Below are 24,572 nucleotides of genomic sequence, written 5' to 3' on the forward strand. Positions count from 1 at the left end.
ACCTGCTAAATGTACAGGGGGTTGAATACTACTTGTAGGCACTGTACTTATATACTTAAAGGAAACCTACCATTTCAGATCGTCGGTGTAAGCTGTAAACACCGAGCACCAGCTCAGGGTGAGCTGGTGCCGGTGCTTAGTTTCGTTAGTGTTATAAACCGCGGTATCGCGGTTTTAACTCTTTTTAAACTTTATAGCAGAAGCCGCTTCGGCACCGACGATCTGAAATGGTAGGTTTCCTTTAAAAATTATTTAAAAAATAATAAACTTATATACTCACCCTCCGGTAGCCCCGACGTGCAGCTCTGCTCCCCCGATGTCCGCGCGGGTCCTCTTCTGGCTTCCGCGCCCGTCTTCTGTCTTCTCTAACTTAGAGAAGTTAGAGAAGACAGAAGGACCCGCGCAGACATCGGGGGAGCAGCGCTGCACGTCGGGGCCACCGGAGGGTGAGTATATAAGTTTATTTTTTTTTAATGCTGGGCTGTGCTGTATACTACTGGGGGCAGTGCTGTATACTACTGGGGGCTGTGCTGTATACTACTGAGGGCAGTGCTGTATACTACTTGGGGCAGTGCTGTATACTACTGGGGGCAGTGATGTATACTACTGGGGGAAGTGCTGTATAATACTGGGGGGCAGTGCTGTATACTACTGGGGGCAGGCTGTATACTACTGGGGGCAGTGCTGTATACTACTGGGGGAGGTGCTGTATACTACTGGGGGAAGTGCTGTATACTACTGGGGGCAGGCTGTATACTACTGGGGGCAGGCTGGCTACATACTGGGGGGGTCTGTGACCAATGCATTTCCCACCCTCGGCTTATACTTGAGTCAATAGGTTTTCCCAGTTTTTGATGGTAAAATTAGGGGTCTCGGCTTATACTCGGGTCGGCTTATACTCGAGTATATATGGTATATATGAATAATGTGTAATGTCAAAATAAACAGCCCTCACGATTCACTCTCAAGGCTCATTTGATGCTCAGTGTACGCTCCTAAGTACATTCCTCAATTGTTTGATTCATTTTATGTGGCTTGGTGTATCCCTCAACCACATAGAGCACTGTGTGCATATTAGTATACACACTAATAAATAGGAGGTCTAGCAAATTAGTCACAAATACTGAATAGAATACATTGCACTATAATGACATACTGTATTATGCATTTATCATGCATGTGCTGTAAAAGCAATTCAATACAGTAATAATAGCTTATTACAGATGATAAAGGATAAAGAAAGAATATAGGTGAGAAACAAGATCCAATACAATTCTGTATTTCAGTACAAAATGATGTGTGTAAATGACATATCATCTGTGAAACACCTTTACATTTAAAGAGAAGACTAAAATCTATTGAAGCTCATTAAACCACACTGTAACCTGCCTAAACATATCAGCTCGTACCTATACTATTTATCTGATATAATATGCTCAAAACCTCGTACACAACTAGATTAAATTGATAGTTTATCCTGTATGAATGTTGGAGTCACAAGGCAAATGCTTTACTACATTCATTATAGAAGGATCATCAGCATGAACTCAGAATAGATTTTACAATAATAACCACTTCTAAAGTTGTAAAGAGTAACATAGCATTAAAAGGGGGGAATATCAAGTATTCAACAGTTTTTACAGTGGTTCAGATGATTTCCATTATTTTCTTATTACAGGGTGCGTTATCCAGCTATCTAAAGACAGCTCCTCAAAGATGGGAGGCAAGGAGACATACATATAGTCTGATAGAGAAAGTATTCATGATCTAGCAGTTCTGAAGAAACTGTTAAACCAATACATTTCAGTATAGTTAAGGGTGAACATTGGATATCCACAAGTTTTAACAAAAAACTCACAGGGGTACATTTCAGGTCCGAGGTTTTCACAGAAAGTGCATTGTCTGATGATAATGCACTGTGCCGCGACTTCCTGCATGTGTCGCTTCACTGCTCAGGTCCGCCGGAGTTCACCATTCTCTTCCTGGTGCATGTAAGTGCATTGTCTTACAACACAATTTGAGCGTTAAATCCCGTGCTAAGTCCGAATCTGCCGGATCGTCCGACGGCACAACCCCCAATTTCTGCCGCATGAAAGCCAGCGCAGACAAACCGTTCGCGTGTGACACAATCTCAGCGCAGACACCTGTCAAAGTAGCGCAAATCCCTAAATTAATGCAAAGTCCTACAAAACTGCGATCCGCGACCCTTAGTAAATAAGGCCCACAGTGTCATCGGAACTACTGGATCATGAATTATCATAGAACATCATGCTTTATCTCCGCTTCCCTCTTATACAGCTCTACCAGTAGGTGGCAGACCTGCATTATGGTCAATAGGCACAGTAAATAGGTACAAAGTACTCATCTATACATTGAAAGCCATACTGTAGGTGCTGCATGTTTTATGTGTTATCTTGACCATTTGAAAATGTTCTGCACCAAATAATTAAAACATGCCCCTGGGAAGGTACATATTCTCTCCTTCTAGAACTACAGCAGGTAGGAAATGTTTTGGGTCTGGTTTTACAGATAACTCAAGTAACAGTCATAGTTTTCTGTGTAAGCTTATATTATAAAATATAGTTCATGAAATAAATGGAACATATTGTTTTCTGACTCTGCAATTAACCATTCCTCTGTATTTTTTCCTACAAATTCTAGTATGTATTGAAAGCTATTAATGTATTGTGGGTGTGGTGTATCCCATGTTGTAGCATAGTGTAATAAGTTTCACTTATTGTAGGAAATTATTACACTAGCCACTAAATGGGGGTCTGTTACGTCCTTCCGTCCCCAGGCTGGCACATAAAATAGAAGAAGCAGTTCAACATGTTGTATAGGTTTTTTTGTAAATAAATATCTTTATTTTTTTCCATTACATAAAACATATTGATATTGACATTTGTGCCGCTTAACATGATGTATAGTAACCTCATACTCTGCTATAGAATGCTATAACTTACTTACTAAGAGTCTTACTGTATGAGAAGATGCCTTTTTATGTCATATCTTATTCATATCCTATGAATATTAAGAAAACATACTTATTGGAAGTACAAAACAGGACACATCAGGAGAGTTGCCAGTTTACTCCTATCTATAAAGAGCTTTGCATTGAGCTATAGGTTATCCTATAATTGGCACTAGAGAAGCAGTTTTCTTAAAAAAACACAATGTTTTGCAAATCTTTTAGAAAAATACTCCATATACAGAAATGGCAGGAACACTTTCAAGGCCATTGAAATTTACAGCTGCATTAAAGCTTTTGATGGTTTCCTTTTACCTTAAAGCAGTGTGAGAGCTTAGGTGACAGGTACATAGATAGAGCAGGTCTGTGAGGCAACACATATTCCAGAAAGCAACCGAGAAAATGTGAAAGCACCTCTAGATACAATTATTTGCTAGATTACTCTTTACATAGATATAAACTGTGGAGTGCTAAAACGTAAAGATTCACTTTCATAAAGCAAATAAAGATTCCCATGAAATGTAATGCTAAAAGTAAATCGTGCATGGCTGGCAGCAAGCAGAAAAGACTGTAAAAGCCGCTTTTTAGAATTCTGATTGATCTGTATTTGTGACATACATGTTCATATTCTGGTTTTATTAACAGTTGCTCAGTATTCAGTGCTGAATGAATTAGTTTCAATGATGCATGCTGGAATACAGAATCTCTCCACTGAACATTTTCATTTAATAGAAGCAAACCGATGCACATATTTGTAGATAAGTTATCTGGACTACAAAGTAACATTGATACATGGCACATTAACATACTAATAAACAATGCTCTGAATACTGAAGGGGAATATACACCAGCAACAGAGGTCACAATGTGTCCTCCATCTAAGCCAAGACATTCAAATATGTGACGTTTAGAAGGCAATGCTGACTCTAGCATACTAGAGCTATTCTGCATCTTATTAACATGCAGTACACTGGTTAGTGAAAATCTATTGTATAATTCTCCAATCATCAAAATACTGTATCTTTAAAAAATATATGGCACATACATTAACTACATTGTCCTAACATAATAAAGTACATTGTAATAGTTGATATATAAACCTATGGAAATAATGGTCCTTAAGAGAAACTTTCATTGACAGACCAATGTTTGTCCTAATAAAACTAGACACATACTCGTTGTAATTCATTAGGGTTAATAAATATGGCTTAAGACCTAAAGGTTCACAGAAATATCCTACTGTCTTTCTCCATAGGTTTGCTGATTTTTAATGACTGTTATAATACATAGTGCTGCACCCTAAAGAGAACCTGTCATGCAAATAACCCACCCAAAATAAAGATTTAATTAAAAACTATGATTTAATAGATGTGTACTTATCCTTTCCATTGCTGAAGTTTGTAAACTTAGTGTATGACTCACATCTGGTGAGTTGCATATAAGTTAGTCATGCATATTAAAATGTACATGCATTGCCCTGCATCTTTGTTCCTCATTGACATGTCTAAGAGAGTTCTAAATCAGCTAGCACTCAAAGTCATGTGACCAAGATGACATAATTTAAGGTCCTGTTACATTTTCAATGTATACCCTGTGTATGTATTTGATCACATGAAATCACAGCATGCCTCCACGGACTTGTACTTCTACTCATCCTCCACGGACTTCTACTTCTCTCCATCCTCCTTGGCAGCTGCTGTGATTTCATTTCATCAGATACAAACAGGGTGTAGACATTGCAAATGTAACAAGACCTTAGATGATGTCATCCTGGTCATGAAGCGCCCAATAAAGTAACAGAACTTTCTCCCAATGTTCCATACAGCAGAATATCATGGTACTTGTCAATTAGGAACAAGAAGGCAGGGCAATGCAACTAAAATTTAATATGCATGACTCGCTTAGTGTGAATGGCTCATGTCATGTGAGTTGCATATAAGTTTACAAACTGATTTTTGTAGCTGAGCCATTTAGCTAGAAGGGCAATCTTTTTTATATAGTTTTAAATCGTTTTATCATAGTTTTTAATTAAGTTTATTTTGTGTTGGTTAATTTGCATGACATGTTCTCTTTAAGTTTGCTATCTAGAAAATAATTGGATACAATATATAGATAAAAAAGGACATGATATTAATTGTTTAAATTCGCAACAGAAATTACACAAGTTTTTGGCGTTATTTCTTTAGTCTTTGAAAAAATGAGGTAAAATATTCAGATGAGCAGATAGAGCCAGTGATGTTTCATGCCAACAAGCAAACAAAAAATAACTTACTGTATGTGTTCCATAAAATAATGTCCTGGACCTACTGTATTACTTTCATTGGTATAGTCAGGTGCAAATATATGGCTCAGATATGAATGGGCAATACTTGAGATGCTTTGGACGAGGCTGCCCCCTTGATGACAGGTTCCCTGTTTAGATATGTCGCCCAGTACACTAAGTTGAAAGTTCCAAACATGACAGGGAAAACTATTCGAGACATTTTGTCAATTTTACTGACACTGTTATAAGTCTTTTTGTTTTCTGGGCACTTGTCTTCAGCTTTCATATGCAAGGAAGCAGGATTTGAGATGACAGATGCTGCAAGGTCTTTGGAAATGTTAGGTGTATATGTTATTCTTCCTCCTCCATATGTATTGATAGGCTTTCTTCCAAGAGATTCTTGCTCTTTCTTCTGTTTGATAATAGAAAATTATAAGAATGATTGAAATAAATTTAGGTTTACAAGATTATTGTTTTTTGTTAACTTGGCTATTATCCATTTTTCACTGCAAGCTACTGTAGCTAAAACACAGGGGTAATTTGTTCTAGTGAAATATACCTGTGATAGCCTTAAACAGTCCCATCTATTCATTTGCATTGCCCAACAAATCCTCATATTAATGGCAGGAGTTTCCCAGTAGTTGAAATTAATAGATAGAGTGAAATATGGATTGGACATTGGGGCAGATTTATCAAGCAGTCTGAAAGTCAGAATATTTTCAGTTGCCCATGGCAACCAAACACAGCTCAGCTTTCATTTCACCAGTGCTCATGAATATTTTAAAGGGGAGCTGTGATTGGTTGCCATGGGAAATTGGAAATATTCTGACTTTCAGACTGCTTGATAAATCTGCCCCATTGACTTTACAGGGAGAGAGCCTGTTCTAAAAGAGTAGCTAATTACGTTCCATGCAGAATGTTAGGTCAGTCTTTTCTATGTATCAACCCATAATTATTTAGTATTGTAACTATGAGTAATATGATCAGCGTCATTGTTCATCAAATGAGCCCTAAAATGGGGATATGAGACATATCAATTCAATTGATCTAATAGTTTTTTATGGCTTTTGGGAAAGTCTGTAAGCTAATTCATTTACCACCATGGAAAGAATGGCAATTATCAACATCAGAAATTAAGATTTTAATGGTCCAAATTAGAAATGAGTGAACTTTTCAAAATGTGGATTTGGCCAATTCGTCATTGTTAAGTACAGGCAGTGTGCATGTGTTTTCACACACCGTATGTTGTGGCAATAGGCAGATCTTCATCCTTCCTGGTGATACAATAGTCACAAAACTGCAAAAGGTCATGGAGGCCCATTAGCCAATAGTAACACAGCCCTCTTTAGTCAATAGTCATTCTGATACTAGTCCAGAGTAGGAAAAAACGATTCCAGGATCCAGCTATTCACAGAATAAAACCGCCTTTATTGTGTTCATATGGCATCCATCAAGTAAAATACAGGTGACATGGTACAATCATCGTCAACGCGTTTCTAGCACAAACCAGTGCTCTTAATCATGATCAAGAGCACTGGTTTGTGCTAGAAATGCGTTGACGATGATTGTACCATGTCACCTGTATTTTACTTGATGGATGCCATACGAACACAATAAAGGTGGTTTTATTCTGCGAATAGCTGGATCCTGGAATCGTTTTTTCCTACTCTGGAATTGTTTTGCCCTGCAGCGGGGTGGATCCGTGCAAGCGGATAAAATTACCGCAGATCAAGGTGAGCTGGAGGAACTCCTTTTCCTATATTCTGATACTAGTAGCCAATAGTCATACAACTTCAATAATTATGCACACATTGTGGCCAATATTTACTGTGCATCAGTAGTATGGCAGATCTGCTAGAATTTATGGGGATGTGCATCGTTCACCCAGTGCCCACCTAATCTCTATCTAGACCAAAAGAAAAGCATCAAGCAGCCTACAGTAAAGCCCACAGTGGATGGTGGTGGTCCAATAACTCAGTGGAAAGGGATTGTTTCAGATAAATGTGATGGACGTCCTACAAATAGGTCTGCTCATAGAGCTAGTGGGCTTGCCCCTGTGATCAAAAGGCAATACATTCTCTAAAATAGTATTAATAAAAACATCAGCTTGTCTTGTAAAAAGTGACAGTTTACACAAATCTGTACAAGAAATATGGGTGATACTGCAAATTCAGATATTTTTTTCAAAGGGTTTTACCAATGTAAAAAAAAAATATAGATCTAAAATAGTTGCATTATTTGTCTTCAATATTAAATTAATTTTCTACATTTGATAATGTTTTATATTTTCACCTACCACATGTTTTTTTATTTTTGTTCAATAAAAATGTAATTTGAAAAATGTAATTCAAAGTATAGTAAAAAAAAATGGCACTGTTAAAAGATAGAACAAGCAGGCCCTTTTTAGTTTCTGCATTTCCATTTTTCACTACCCACCATCAAATATCTATAACTTTTTATTAGGTAATTGAAAGTAGGCAGCACTCCAAATATAGTGAAAAAAACGGGTGTTCTTTATTCCATGTTAGGGTACAGTGAAGTACAGAAGCAGCGACGTTTCGGCTCCAAAGAGCCTTTCTCAAGCTTGAGAAAGGCTCTTTGGAGCCGAAACGTCGCTGCTTCTGTACTTCACTGTACCCTAACATGGAATAAAGAACACCCGTTTTTTTCACTATATTTGGAGTGCTGCCTACTTTCAATTACCTACGTTGGAGGACCTGAAGCCTGGTTCTGAGTGCCTGCACCCACCATTGCCTCTATTAGATGTGCTGTTTGGACTTTCCCTACGTATAACTTTTTATTGTTTTATGTAAAGAGCTTTCTGACAGCTTGATTTCTATGTAAGAAATTGCACCTCATATTTAATTGATTGTTAATTATGGAGGCCATGGATAACAAATATAAGAAGATTACTAGTCACAGTGCCTGGATCTATAAGTAACTAATCATAGCTGTGTGTTATAATGAGCAGTGCACCTGTGTGACATCATATGACAATGGAGCAGAATTTATCCACTAGTAGTAAACGGTGCAGCTTCCTATAGAATGATAAAGAATGAAGAGATCTATACTACTATGGGGAATTGAGATAGAAAGTATATTGAAAAACTGGCAACCCCTTTACATTCAATAAACTAAACCAATATGACGTAAAATAAAATACAAATTACCTTTATTTTTGCTGCTTCAAGAGCTTTTTTCCCATCCCAGGCCCAGCTTCTTTTAGTAAAGTAGTTGACAGTTGCAAATTCAATAAGTGCCGAAAAAACAAAGGCATAGCACACAGCTATAAACCAGTCCATTGCAGTAGCATATGCAACCTTTGGCAGGGAATTCCTGGCACTTATGCTCAATGTTGTCATGGTTAGCACTGTTGTAACACCTTTTAAAAGTTGAAAATATCTAGATCAGTTTAAATAATACAATTGTAAATTGAACAAAAGGCAGTGCATACAAATAACATTGTAAATTGAATAATAAATTGAATACAAAAGCCACAACTTTGTATTTTTTCATTTATAGAGCTATATAGGGCTTGTTATTTGTAGGAAAAAATGTACTTCCCAGTGCCACCATTTAAGATTATATGCAATGTACTATAAACCTGGAAAACATTCTAACATTTGGTGTAATAGACAAAAACACAGTTGTGCCATTTTGCTTTGTTGGGCTTTATTTTTGCAACTGTGGGTCCAAATGACACCTCTTCTTTATTGTTTGGATTATCAAGGACATTTTTTCATCTTAATAACTTTAAATAAAATGTTGAACTTTGAAAACAAAATGGGGCACATTTACTTACCTGGTCCAGTCGCGATCCAGCCGCGGGTTCTCCGACGCTGATTCGGGTTCTGCCGGGATTCACTAAGGTCCGTGCGCCGATATTCACAAGGTGTCGCTGCTGCGCCGAGGTCCCCCGAAGTTCACCTGCTTTTTTCTGGTGTATGTGAGTGCTTGATCTTGCGACACAAATGGCTTTTTAAATTCTGCGGTTTTTCCGAATCCTTCGGGTTATCCGGTGGCCACGCCCCCCGATTTCTGTCGCGCGAAAGTCAGCGCGATTGCGCCAAAAATCGATTGCCACAATCCAGTGAAATACAGCGCAAAGCAGAAATATTCGGGAAAAACCAGACGGATTCGCGGCTGCGGACCCTTAGTAAATGTGCCCCAATGTATTTGCATTGCCATATTCTGACACCAGTAACTTGTTTCATACTTTGGTATAAAGAGTTGTTTAAAGGAAACCTACCATTTGATTTTATGCATTATGTACCAAACATACCTTGGGAATGCTGTAGCTACACTGATGCATGATCATATATTGTTTAATCCCTGAGTTGAGTAGTTTTGCTGAAAAAAACAATTATAAAATTATGATAATTATGCTCTCTGGTTCTGTGCCTGGGCTCAGTGCTTTTTCTTTCACATCAGTTTTGCACTGCACCAGAGAATTATATGATTACTGTTCACCCTGCTAGGCAATATAAACAATTGCTGCACCATCCCCAGCTGCTGTGTATGAGACATACAGCTCAGGTTGATTAGTCCTGTCTTAGCTGTTCATAAAGCTCTGTGTGTAATGTGCATCCAGCTTTCCAAAGGTCCTGAATTTTATAATAGTTTTTTCAGCAAAACCACTCATCAGGGATTAAACAAGATATGCTTCTGCATCAATGTAGCTATGGCATTATCAAGGTAAGTTTGGTTCTTAAAGCATTGCACAACACTTTTTATCCAAATACTTATAGGTGAAAAAAGTAAAAAGCAGTGATTTGGAAGTTTTTGTCCATTAAAACTTTTACCACATGAGATATTTTTATATTTTGATAGATCAGGCATTTTGGGAGGGGGATACAGGGGATTGTGTTGTTTACATAAGCGTACTACAGAAAGGCAGGTGATCCGAATTTTTTTATTTCTACATTTTAACTTTAAAATAATTATTTTCAGTTTTTTTTCAGGAGGCTTGTGTATTTTGAATCTAGAGCATTTGATCACGTATATACAATATGCAACTGTATTGTGGTATATTGTGTATATTATACTCATCTATTACAGCCTGTCTTTGACAGAGGTGTCTGCTATATTATACCTGTGTATTATACCCCTCCATAAATCCATAGCAGCAGTCGAACCTGGCGTAGTTTTAACCGGTGGCCGCACCACCCGCAAGATACTTCAAGAAGCCTAAACCTCTTGATGTTTCTGGGAAGAAGTGGGGGGAAGGTGGTCTCTATAATGCACGAGCACCAGAGTATGATATATCTCCCCCTATATATCCATATCAACAAACAAATAAAGTCTCATGGAGCAGCTCATTTAAATTTTTTTCAGGATTCAGGCTTCTAGAAGGCTGGCCTTACCATACAAACAGCAACACAATCAACAGTGCAGAAGCACTTCAAATCCAAGAGGGATGACATTTTTACAGCAAAATGTTTCACCCTCTCAGTGAAGCTTTGAAAATGCCTTCAATGAGAGGGTGAACTTTTGTGTTGCTCCATCACTGACTTTGTTGCTATTATGTATCTATAGTGACAGATAATACACAAACTAGCCTCATCCTTCGGTCACTACTCCCTACAGCAGGGGTAGGGAGCCAATTAGTCAGGAGCCAGAGTCGGGAGGTTATTTTAATGGCTGCATTTGGCTCGCAGGCAAATCTTTAATAAATAGTGTTGGGCACTGTCAGGGCCGGCTCCAGGTTTCAGTAGGCCCCTGGGCGACAGCGCTTCACTGTGCTCCTTAGCAGTGAACTCATGTGGTGGCATTAAAAGGGCAGAACCTTAAGATACCAATATTAATATACAGCCCCCCAGGATCCATTAAGTAATATACACCCTCCAGCCAGGATCCATTAATTAATATACGCCCCCGCTGGCACCATTAATTAATATACATCCCTAGCCAGAATACAGTAATTAATATACCCTCCAGGCTCCATTAATTAATATATACCCCCCCCCAGGCTCCATTAATTAATTTCCCCCCCCCCCCAGCCAGAATACAGTAATTAATATACCCTCCCAGCTCCATTAATTAATATATACCCCCTCCCCCAGGCTTCATTAATTAATATACTTCCCCCAGGCTGCATTAATTAATATACACCCCCCAGACAGAATACAGTAATTAATATACCCTCCAGGCTCCAATAATTAATATATACACACCTCCCTGGCTCCATTATTTAATATACACCCCCCCAGACAGAATACAGTAATTAATATACCCTCCAGGCTCCATTAATTAATATATCCCCCCCCCCCCAGTCTGCATTAATTAATATAGACCCCCCCCAGCCAGAATACAGTAATTAATATACCTTCCACGCTCCATTAATTAATATATACCCCCTCCCCCAGGCTCCATTAATTAATATACACCCCCCAGGCTGCATTAATTAATATAGACCCCCCCCCCCAGCCAGAATACAGTAATTAATATACCCCCCAGGGTCCATTCATCAATATACAACCCCCCCCAAGGCTCCATTAATTTATATACCCCCACCCCCAGGATCCATTAATTAATATACACCCCTGACAGGACCCATTAATTATTAAAATACACATTATTAGTGGCCAGAATAAAATAATAAAAGCTAACTTCAAGCGGTGCACGCATCTTCTACATCTGCCTCCTCTTCAGAGTGAGAGCAGCGTCTCCTGTGCAGCAGCAGGGATGCTGGCGGTGTGAAGTCATCACGTCGGCAGTGTCCTGCACAGTATTAGGTGCTCTCCGGCAGAAATACATCAGCTGCGCCGATGCAGTTATATTGTATGATGGTCCACTTGCGGTGCTGCCCCCTGTCAGGTGCGCCAGCGGGCCATGGGCACTGTGTGCATCTAAGACACACACAGTGCTCATCACTGGACGCAGGCAGTGATGTTACCGCTGCTTGCATACCTTGTGTGACCCAGGAACCGTCCACTTCTCCATAGCTGCCTGGGTCATGGAGAGGAGCGCAGGAACAATGAGAAGCTGGCTGCATGAAGCACAAGTACTTAAGTATTATCATTTTTTTTTGCTGGGACTACCTAGTTACTGGGGGGCATGTGCTCTGAATACCTAAGTACCCGTGTTTAAGGACAGAGGGTGCCCCTGAAGGAAGTTGGTGTTATCATCGTGTGCAGCCATCTATCTAATCATCAGTTAAAAGCAAAGGTGGATGCTGTTTATGGGGACACTTCGCCATCTATGACCATAGTTACATATTGGTTCAACAAATTTAAACGTGGGTAAACATCCATTTTTGATGAGGAGCGACCAGGATGCCCGGCAGACGTGGTTACCGAGGAAATCATTCAAAAAGTCCACTACATCATAATCGCTGATTGACGAATGAAAGTGAGCAAAGTAGCAGAGGCCGTAGGTGTGTCGACCGGAATGGCAATTAATATTTTACATGATAAATTGGCAGTCCGCATTTAGTGAAAACAATAACACATCGGCACATTCATCCCGAGTTGTCGCCACTAAACTGCATGAATTGTGGTATTCACCCGATATGGCTCCCTGCAACTTTTTATTGTTCCCTAACATGAAGAAATGGCTTGCGGGAAAAAAAATTTAGCTCAAACGAGTAAGTCATTGACGAGAAAGAGGCGTATTTTGGAGAGTTCGACAAATCCTATTTTTTGAGGGGTTAAAAAATGGCAGGAAAGTTGGGAGAAGTGTATCTTTCTAAAAGGGGACTATGTTAAAAAAAAAAAATTGGGGCAAAAAATAGTAGCTTAATTTCTAACATGAGTACTTATTGAACCGCCCTCACATCTACTGGAAGACATGTGCTATGGCTACCTATCTACAGGGGGCATGTGCTGGGGCTACCTATCTACTGGGACTCACATTCTGTGGCTAACTATCTACTGGGGAGCATGTGAATATTGAATGGCTCACAGAATTACATTTTAAAATATTTGGGGTTCATAGCTCTCTCAGCCAAAGAGGTTCTTGACCCCTGCCCTTCTAAAACAACAGACCTTTTGAAAACTATGCACCTAAAGGGGAGTGGTAGACTGTGTTCCTAGTTTGCACCGCATTTATTAATGTCACTCAACACAATTCTGTTGCAATAGCATGAAGCAAAGGACACCAGAAAAGGTGCATCTGTGTGTATATCCTGTAAACAGACCAGAATGATTAAGAGAATGCAACACTATTGGATTATCTGGCAAAAACTGCACATTACTGAGCAAACTGCGCTAATACAATTTGCACCAGTTTTCATAAATTTGGGCCAACTGTCATCGGGTAGGACTTGGAGGTTGCATTTATTTTATAGCTGACAGAAACAGTAAAAATAAGATTAGATTATCACTAATGTTGTAAGTATTAATCTGTCCTTACATGAAGCTGCTGTACACATACATGTCTCAATATTTACAGGGTATTCACAAAACTCTGTGTATCATCTGAATTGATCCCTTCCTGATGTCCAATCTTCTTGCATACTGTACCAAAAGATTTTAGAAGACGAGACAAAGGAAGCAAAATAAAATATATTTAAAGACTAACTTTAAAACAAGTCTTTCTTGTACTATGTGTTCCTACCATATACCATATATATACTCAAGTGTACGCCCAGTTTTTCAGCCCAAAAAATGTGCTTAAAAACCTGAACTCAGTTTATACTAGGCATCGCACAGACCTGCAACTGCTGGATAGAAGAAAACTGGGGCAGGGGCTGGCTGGCTATATACTGTGGGCAGGCTGGCTGGCTATATACTGGGGACAGACTGGCTGGCTAAAAACTGGTGCAGGAGCCGGCTAGCTATATACTGAAACCTTGGCTTACATTCAGTTCGGCTTATACTTGAGTATATAGGTAGGGTAGGTTTGTTTAAGAGTTGCAAACACAAACCCACAAGACAGTTTTTGATTAATTTTAGCATTAGAAATACATATTTGTAATGAAACAGAACACAATTTTATGATTAAATAATAAATGGCTAAATCTTAGAGACACATTCATATCTGTATAAAAAAAGCTAATTATTTTCCTTTTATACATACACATACGAATAAAATAATTCTAGTCATTGACTATAGTCATTTGAATGCAGGTTCATGCATCCTGAATTGCAGAAGATTGGAAAAGGTTCATACAGGCTACTTTACATTTACATGAAAGTAAAAAGAACCGGAACATTGATGGAAAATATTGTCACAAAAGAAATCATATTTGTATTTTCAGATTCTAAAAGAAATATAAACCTTCACAGCTGATTTATACTAAAACATATTTTACTCCTCTTTTGTGAATGTAGCAAACTTGCCTTTATATATTATTATTTTATCTTTTTACAAAAAAATATTAAAAATCTATTCATAAGACTCTGTATACAAATTATATACAAAACGATTTCATCTTTCATTTATGTTTAAAATTGAATTAGAGGCTTTAAAAAGAGCCATATGCTGTCTATTTAGTAGATAGTTTCTAACGTGCTAAATGTTTTTTTAACTACTGTATATACTCGTGTATAAGCCGAGTTTCTCACCACAAAAAATGTGCTGAAAAACGTCCCCTTGGCTTATACACGAGTCAATACGATTCAGTCAATAAAAATTACTTTAAAAAAATAAATAAACTTATATACTCACCCTCCGGTGGCCCCCGATGCGCAACGCTGCTCCCCCGATGTCCGCGCGGCTCGTCTTCAGGCTTCTGTGCCCGTCTTCTTTCTTCTGCTCGGCGCCGCCATTGTATTTCTCCCGGGCGGCGCCTAGCATGACGTCAGCAGTGGCGCCGCCCCGGGAGAGAGCAATGGCAGCGCCCCGCAGAAGAAGGAAGACGGGCACAGAAGCCTGAAGACGAGCCGCGCGGACATTGGGGGAGCAGCGCTGCGCATCGGGGCCACCGAAGGGTGAGTATATAAGTTTTTTTTATGCTGGGGTGGCTGTATACTACACGGGGCAGGCTGTATACTACTGGGGGCAGGCTGGGCTGGGCTGTATACTACACTGGGAAGGCTGGGGTGCTGTATACTACTGGGGGCAAGCTATATACTACTGGGGGCAAGCTGTATACTACTGGGGGCAGGCTATATACTACTGGGGGCAAGCTGTATACTACTGGGGGCAGGCTGAGGTGGCTGTATACTACTGGGGACTGGCTGTATACTACTGGGGGCAAGCTGTATACTACATGGGGCAAGCTGTATACTACATGGGGCTGGCTGTATACTACATGGGGGCAGGCTGGCTGTATACTACTGGGGGCAGGCTGTATACTACTGGGGGCAGGCTGTATACTACTGGGGGCAAGCTGGGCTGGCTGTATACTACTGGGGGCAAGCTGGGCTGGCTGTATACTACTGGGGGCAAGCTGGGCTGGGCTGTATACTACTGGGGGCAAGATGGGCTGGCTGTATACTACTGGGGGCAAGATGGGCTGGGCTGTATACAACTGGGGGCAGGCTGTATACTATAGGGGGCTGGTTGGCTATATACTGGTGGGGTCTGTGACCAATGCATTTCCCACCCTCGGCTTATACTCGAGTCAATAGGTTTTCCTAGTTTTTGGTGGTAAAATTAGGGGGCTCGGCTTATACTCGGGTCGGCTTATACTCGAGTATATACGGTAGATCTGTTAGGCTAAATCTATTGCATGGGTGTTTTTTGCTTTTTTTAGTAAGAGGGCATTGATTTCAACATTTTCCAGAGCATAAAAAGATCTAGAAGAGAAAAAGAATTGAACCCAAGCACACCTCCAAGACCCTCAATAATGAGAATAGCCCCCCACATGTCATACACACATCACATGCACATAGTGTAGTCCGTACCCTTTTACAACTCCATAGGCTATATGATAGACCTTGACTGATGTGGTTCCTATTATTTAGAGTATCTCAAAGTTATTGTCTGGAGGAACTATTGTGAGTAAAAGGTTAGAAGCAACTGCTGGGACAACTAGATAGAAATGATAACAAATATGTAAAGAATTTATTACAGGAATAATAGGGGGATAATGGGGCTAATTTACTTACCCGGTCCATTCGCGATCCCATGGTGCACAAAGGTCGTGCGCCCGATATCCACTAGGTGTTGCTGCTGCGTTGAAGTCCGCCGGAGTTCACCTGCTTAGTCCTGGTGCATGTGAGTGCTATTCTTGCGACACAAATTTTTTTTTAAATTCCGCGGTTTTTCCGAATCCGGCGGATTTTCCGACAGCCACACCCCCCAATTTCTGTCGTGTGAAAGCCGGTGCCGATGCGCCACAATCCGATCATGGGTACCAAAATCCTGCACCAATTCGGGCCGCAAATCGGAAATATTCGGTAAACCCGACGAAAATGTGCGATTCGGACCCTTAGTAAATGAGCCCCAATATGTTTAAAGGAGAAATGTAGAGGGCACTTCGGTGATTGGCTAATGGAGGTAGGATAGTATTACTATGATCACTGGGTGAAATAACTAGTACAATTTGGAAGGTTGATGAGACATTTGAGGCCATGTTGTCATGCTTTTTTTTTTTTTCAGAAAAAAATTTGAACATAAAACCATGAATGCCTGCACTAAAACAATGTCTAGGAGGACATCTGTACTTAGAGACTTAAATGCAATTTTCCATAATTTGAAAAAAATGACATTACAAAATTAATGTCATTTTCAGAAGTAATAAAAGCTTCTAAATCTAATTGTATAAAATCATTGACTATTGCATTTTCAAATACATTATGACCTTTATCAAATTTGCAAATAGAGTGAAAATAAATGGTAAATTTACATTCAATCTCTAGTCTACTCTGGCAATTATGAGATTCAATCTGGAATATGAATCTGTCATTGGGTGAAACAAACAGCAATAAATCAAACAGCAAGCAGGGCACAGTTTATTTGACAGCTGTGTAAATCCAACAAAGCTCATGCACTGTGCCATATAGAATGCTGTCTCTATAAGCTATCCAATCTGTTCACTGCTAATAGGGTTTCCTAAGCAAGTGCCTCCCACCAACTGAACAGCACCAATTAATATGTAATATTTTTACCAAAACATAAGTAATCCGAATGATTAGAGGATGAAGAACCCTTTCCAAATTTCAAAGACGTTATATTGAATGCACATTTAACACTTAATGCATGCTTAACAGTTCCTCATTTGTGATACAAATCCATAAACATTCTTTACAATTTAAAAGATTCCAGTAAAATCAAATACTTTGGGGCAAATTTATAATGAGAGGATGTATTGTGCGCCTGTCTTGATATTCATCTTGCTGGCGCAGTATGGGTCTGATATTTTTAGAGGCTCCAGAAATGCATAGAATTGTGCTATAACTTGGTTTGAGGTTGATGTAAGGAGGACAAAAGGTCATTCAAGCCATAATAAATTCCCCAAATTGTGTAGGCAGGTTTAAGAAAGAGGTAATGCAGGACTTTTAACTTTCCTGTAAAAATCTCTCAGATGAGTACCAGAAAACATAGCAGTCTAAAACAGATTTTTATCTCTTCTGGTGTTTTCCTTTAATTAGACAATACTGTATTCAGAATCCATTTCCACAATAGAATATCTAAAATTAGATTTTAGCTAAAAATGTATTCTTTCTCAAGACAATCATCGTTGTAAGCCTGCCTGGCACCCTGCCAGTAGGAGCAGATAGTCACAAGGGGCATGTGTTATCTGTGTAAGTCACTACCTCTAGGAGTATGTTATGTATATCTTAAATGGAACCTGTCACCAGGAGACCCATTTTTAGCACTCCCCCAGTCCGCACAGAGCATAGTTCATAATTTCCAAAGTGTTTTTGTATTAAAAATTGGTTTTACAGAAAAAAAGATATGTTATATTGTACCTGTCATTAGCATGTGCTGTGTGACTAGGCAGTTGCCTTTTGGGAGGAGCTGGAAAGGAGCAGTTCCCCCCACCCTTTGGGAACAGCTTCTACGTGTGACCTTTTCAAATATATGAAAACACCCATCACTGGGCTTAGCGACGCCCCCTGCATCTCTACAGCCAATCCCGAGTGTGGGGAGTTATTCATATATTTGAAAAGGTCACATGTTTCCCAAGGGTGGGGGGGACTGCTCCTTTCCAGCCCCTCCCAATTGACAACTGCCTAGTCACACAGCAGATGCTAATGAAAGGTACAATATAACATAACCTATTTTCTATACAAAAAAACTTTGGCAGTGTATGTACTATGCTCTGTGGGGACTGGGGGAGTGCTAAAAATGGGTCTCCTGGTGATAGGTTCCCTTAAAGATTTCAATAACATATGATAAACATATTCAGCAATATCACAAATATTTATGATATGATTACTGTGTAACAATTAGAAATATTAGAATTAGAATATTTTAACCCCTGACCTTTTTAAATTTTTCATTTCCATTTTTCACTCCCGGTCTTTTTCATTTTTACATGTAAAGAGCTGTGTGAGGGCTTGTTTTCTAAGTAACAAATTGCACTTCATGGTGATGGTATTGAATATTCCATGCCGTGTACTGGAAAGCAGGAAAAAAATTCCAAATGCAGTGAAAATGGTGACGCTTTCAATGCTACCATTTTTAGGACTGTATGACCTTTTGATTACTTTTTATTGAATTTTTTATATTTTTCAAATGGGCAAAAAAGTGCTATTTTTGACTTTGGGCGCTATTTTCCACTACAGTGCTAAGGAAGATAGAAACCCGCACAGCAAAAATATATTCGACAAAGTGCCTTAATGGGCCACCACACTCTAATTACAAGTACATGACCAAGAAAGGAACAAAAGGGAGTGTGTATAGGCCAACAACGTCTATATACAAATCTTTATTTATTTATAATTATTCACATAACAAAACATGCATGTTCTTAAAAACACCTAAAACGTACAAAAAGTACATACAATTTGACCCATGTATATGACCGCAATAGGTCTATACATAACACATGACCCTATATAGACAAAAATGCTAATCGGTTGCCTGTTTTTTGCCCTGTGAAGACTATATCTGCAAAAGGGGAGCTGGTATGGCACAATACAGTGTCAAAGTCCACTACTAATGGTTCCCTCAAGTATAATGCACATGTTAAGACACAAACAAGAGCAAATAACGAAAGCACACTCAAGATAAATACAGATAAGTTGCTGATATAGGATTACCCATCCATCTGGTGAGCCTGGAGTGGACGAGTGTGCAAAGGGTGATGTGGGCAAGCAAGGGACATCACATGATAGCATGGGCACTGCCATCTTGATGATGATTGCCGCTCCCCGTAACGCCACCGGGGAGCGGCGATCATCATCAAGATGGCAGTGCCCATGCTATCACCGATTAGCATGTGTTACCGGTAAGTCTTTGCTGCATTATGCAGCAAAAACTTACCAGCTATGTAGAGGGCTCAGCCCGGGAGCCCTCTCCATGTACCTGCACCTGCTGCTCGCCGTACTATTACTATTTAATTGACCTGCCATATACAGAAATTTCTTCAATTGTATGTTTTTAAAAAATGCACCTGTGTGAAGATAATTTCCCATAATTGTAACCATGATGTCCCTTACAAACAAGATTGTTTTCCTTGCATACGACCACCACTGCTGGAGTAATTGCACAAAGAAACAAATAGTTTTTGCGTATGAAATGGCTGGGAGTTACTGCATGTCCCAGTGGTAATGAATTCTAAATAAAGATAGTAAAACAGGGCTTAAAGGAAACCTACCACGGCTGATGGTAGGTATTAGATGTAAACACCGGACACCAGCTCAGGGTGAGCTCTTGCCGGAGCTTACCTTTGCTAGTGTTTTAAACCGCTATATCGCGGTTTAAACACATTTTGATGAACAGCCCCGAGGTAGCTTCGGCGCTGCGCGCCTCCATAGGGGGTGCCGGAGGCGTCACGCGCACACAGCCGCGCGCAGCGCCGAAGCTACCTCGGGGCTGTTCATCAAAATGTGTTTAAACCGCGATATAGTGGTTTAAAACACTAGGAAAGGTAAGCTCCGGCACCAGCTCACCCTGAGCTGGTGCCTGGTGTTTACATCTAATACCTACCATCAGCAGTGGTAGGTTTCCTTTAATAGCACATGTCTGGCTACTGATGGGGGGTAGTCATATCCAAGGGCAGCTATCTCATTTCTTAGGGACAATATGGCTACATTAATGGAAAATGATCTTCACACAGGTATTTTTTTAATAACATCCAATTTTAAAAAAGTATCTATATTCCAGATTAATTAAACCAAATGTGAATGCACAGACAGGAATACCTCTTTAACAATGAGGTGCAAATCTAGATTTTCTGTCTTCAGAACAGCCCGTCTTATTGAATTCCCCCAGTGTGTTATTTTCATGGCACAGTAAATGCTCTAAAAATTAAGTAAAGATCACATATTGTTAAAACAAGAAGAGCCCTTGCTATTTGAATATTGTTTTTCTTTCTTTTTAGTGTACCTAAATAGATGGATGATTTGTCTACCTGCTTTATGCGGCTATTTCGGATTTCTAATACTCAAAGACATTCAGAAAATATTCTCATACCATAAGCTGTGTCCACAGCAGGTCTCTTTCTCTCTGTATTGTGTTAATTAAGATTTCAACATCAGTGTAATGTGAGATATAACCCAAGAGAGCTTTATCTAAATATAAGCATGTAAGCTGCTTTAACAGTTCCTCTGTAGCTTACAGTACATTCAATGCAACTGGCAAAAAAAATCTTTTCTTTCTAACTCCATAATTCCCTGTAAAAACATGGCTAATCCTAGTCAATTTAGATCCTTTCAGAGTAAGTGCAGTGCATTATCATTCCATCTACGGTATGAAAGTTCCACTTTTTAGCAGTCATATATAATATTGAAAATGCTATGCAAGTCAATGAAATAAATGGCTTGGCCAGTGTTGAATTGTATATAGTACTGTTAATTTTTCAGTGATATTTAATGTTTTTGTAATTTTTTTCTGAATTGTGACTAACCTTTTTATTACATTTTATGGTTGCAATGTTGATGTGCAATATTCTGTGTGTAAATTAGTAATTAATGCTAGGGTATAGCAGCAGATAATAAATAATAGAAGTATAGCAGCAGAATTATGGTTTACACACAAATTTGCTCTGAATGTTCTTACCCTGTTTGGTGTAGTACATGTGTCTAATATAATGATTCAGTTATATAGCATTCCTCATAGATTTTTTATTATTCATGTGTTGGCAGCAGGTGTTTGGAGAGGGCTCAAGGACTGAGCCCTTTCCATAGCTGGTGAATGTTTGCTGCACATTGCAGCATACACCCATGGTAACACCTGTGATCAGTGCTAGCTAGTGTTAACCCTTTGTGTGGATGCCGTCATCTATTGGCTTAGATTGTCGCTCCTCGTGACGTCATCAGGGAACTTCGATCTGTTGTTATTACAGCCTCAGGTCACAAAAAGGCTCATTTCACACTGTGTATTACAATGTGCGGTTTGCACATTGTAATACATGATGTGGAAAATCTCCATATACCGCCATACTGTAGTGTTGGTCTACTATTGGATTCATCAGTTAAAGTACCCTAGGGGGTCTAAAAAATAGTAAAAAAATTGTTAAAAAAGTTTAAAAAATGAAAAAAAAAAAAATTAAATAACGCTCTTTTCCCTTGAACTGATATAAACATAAATAAACATTAAACATAACATCAAAAGTCTCAAAAAATGACATCCCACACAGCTCCGTACACTGAAGTATGAAAAAATTATTAGCACTAGAAGATGGCAAAATGAAGATTTTATTCATACAGTAGCTTTACATTTTGTATATGTATGAAAACATTATAAAACCTATATAAAGTTGGTATCTCCGTGATTGTACAGGCCCAAAAAAATAGTATCCATGTCAAATTTCTTTACCAATTTCACTGCATTTAGAATTTTTTCCTGCTTCCCAGTATATAGCATAGAATATTAAATGCTGTGAAGTGCAATTTGTTAGGCAGAAAACCCACGCAATTGCCAAACACCACAGGAAATCTCGGAGACTTATTAAAACAAAACGGGAATTTAAAACCATTACCACATAGAGCTAGTTAAAAAGGTAATAAAAGTTTAAACATTTTTTGTCATTTTTATTTTGGGTTAAAAAAGGCTTTTTTGTAATTTATAGTACTTTTTTGTAAATTTTCAAATGAACTCAAAATTAACATTATTACTGAATTTCCCATTTTGTTTTGGTCATTTTGATAAATAATATATAAATAATATGTATTGTCTCAGGCAAACAGGATGACTATGGTAATGATTTTTGTAGTGTAGCAGGGGAATTATTTTTTTATTATATGGGGATATGTCATTGTAATTTTATAAATATTTATAAATATATTTTTTTGTGTGTGTGTTTTTACTTTATATGTCCCCTATGAGGTCATAAAAGACCCATGGGGGACATCTTTACTTTTTTTTTAAATTTTACTATTTTTTTTTCTTTTACAAGTTTTCCCCTGTAACTGAGGTATCTAAACGAGCCTCAGTTACAGGTGAAATGACCACCTGTGACTGATGGTGCTGATGAGAGCTGTACTGGGCATTATTAGATCCAACAACTCTGATTAACCCCTTTAGACCTGGCAGTCATGTGACTGCCGAGTATATGGAGCCGGCGGCTGCGACGGTTTAGCTCCTCTATGCATCGCGCTCATTCAGCACGATGCTGTGAGGAGCGGAGAAGGGAGAAGCAGTAACGAACCGCATCTCCCTTCTCCCTAGTGTTTCCGGGTGTCTCTGGCACCCGGAGACCGAGCCCTGCTCCCGCGGATAGCACAGCAGCAGCAGAAAACTGCAGCAACGTATAAAGATGTCGCTGTAGACTCGGGACCTGCACTCGCTGAGGTCTTAAGTTAGCAGGTTGTCCGAATAGTGTTAACAAAGCCAAGTTCAAATTCAACGCAGAAAACACTGACATTATGAAATTCCTATTGATCCCCAACACTAAGCACACCTGAATAAATAGTCTGATAGGCTAAACACCACAATAGGCGAGAAGTAATGGTTACTAGCATTCCCTTCTAAGATATCCAGGTGCATTACTCACCTAGAAAATACCATCAAGATAAGATATGGCTTTTACTACACCCCTCATAGACTGTCACGAATTTATCAGGACAACACCCAGGTCTGGTGGCGATGTCAAATCTATATGTTACCCTAATGCTGATATGCTACACATATGGTGGAACTGCAAAATCATGAATGAATTTCTGGGAAGCAATCAATGCTTTACTAACTAAAATATGTCTCTTCCCACTAGGCCTCTCAAGCTTTGTTCTTCATAGATATGGAAGATTTCCCACACACTCACTTTACAGTGATCTCAGAAATCCTGATTGTGGACAAGATCAAAATAGCTAAATACTGGAAAAACCCTGCCCCACTGCCTCTAATAGAGGTTATAAGCTCAATAATGAAACTGTACGAAAAAAAAAAATCGCCCACTGCTTACATAAGGTACCCAGCTGCTTAAACAACTGGGGTATATGGCTTAGTTCTTCATACAATACGACTAATGTCTAACTGTACAAATTCCTAGAATACACAGACTTGACTTTTATATACCCACATTGGTTGCCTTCTTATCCATTCTACTGTTCTTACTGTTATATTTATATTTCCTGTGAAAATTGTGTATAGATACACTGACCACGAAACCTCTTTGTGAATCAATGTTATTTGCATTTTATGTGTATTCTTTTTCCGGAAAAAGCAATACAAATTAATGTTTAAAAAAAAAAACCCTCGCACAGCTCTTTACATGGAACACTAAACAAAGTTACAGGTTTTTTAAGGTGGGGAGCAAAATATAAAAATGCAAAAAACTAAAAAGGGCCTGGTCATTAACCCCTTAAGGACCAGGACCTTTTACGTTTTTGCGTTTTTATTTTTCAATCCCCACCTTCAAAAATCTATAACTTTTTTTATTTTTCCATGTACAGAGCCGTGTGATGGCTTATTTTCCGCGTAGCAAATTGCACTTCATAGTAATGGTATTAAATATTCCGTGTACTGGGAAGCGGGAAAAAAATTCTAAATGCAGTGAAAATGATGAAAAAACACATTTGCGCCATTTCTTGTGGGCTTGGTTTTTACAGCTTTCACTGTGCGCCCCAAATGACAGGTCTATTTAATTCATTGGGTCAATACGATCACGGGGATACCAAATTTGTATAGATTTTATAATGTTTTCATACATTTACAAAAATTAAAACCTCCTGTACAGAAAAAGAATTCTTTATTTTGCCGTGTTCTTGCGCTAATAACTTTTTCATATTTCAGTGTACGGAGCTGTCGGTGGTGTCATTTTTTGCAACTTCTGATGATGTTTTCAATGCTTTCAATGCGACCTTTTGATCAATTTTTATAGAATTTTTTCTATTTTTCAAAATG

The 24,572-nt window shown here is 38.9% G+C and overlaps 1 protein-coding gene across 2 annotated transcripts in view; it reads right to left on the bottom strand.

Moving 5' to 3' along the window:
- Nucleotides 1–486: 486 nt before the first annotated feature.
- Nucleotides 487–24,572, bottom strand: part of GABRA5 (gamma-aminobutyric acid type A receptor subunit alpha5) — a 122,890-nt gene continuing 98,804 nt past the window's right edge. The window contains exons 9-10 of one of the 2 annotated variants that reach the window (XM_072135696.1): nt 8,402–8,613; nt 487–5,640 (exon numbers count right to left, since the gene is read on the bottom strand). In XM_072135696.1, coding sequence (XP_071991797.1) covers nt 5,317–5,640; nt 8,402–8,613 — 536 coding nt within the window. In that variant the 3' untranslated portion in view covers nt 487–5,316. Of the gene's footprint in view, nt 5,644–8,401; nt 8,614–24,572 lie in introns of both variants that reach the window. The other variant, XM_072135695.1, reaches the window with a different exon arrangement.

Source organism: Engystomops pustulosus, chromosome 2, assembly GCF_040894005.1.
Source record: "Engystomops pustulosus chromosome 2, aEngPut4.maternal, whole genome shotgun sequence".
Lineage (NCBI taxonomy): Eukaryota > Metazoa > Chordata > Amphibia > Anura > Leptodactylidae > Engystomops > Engystomops pustulosus.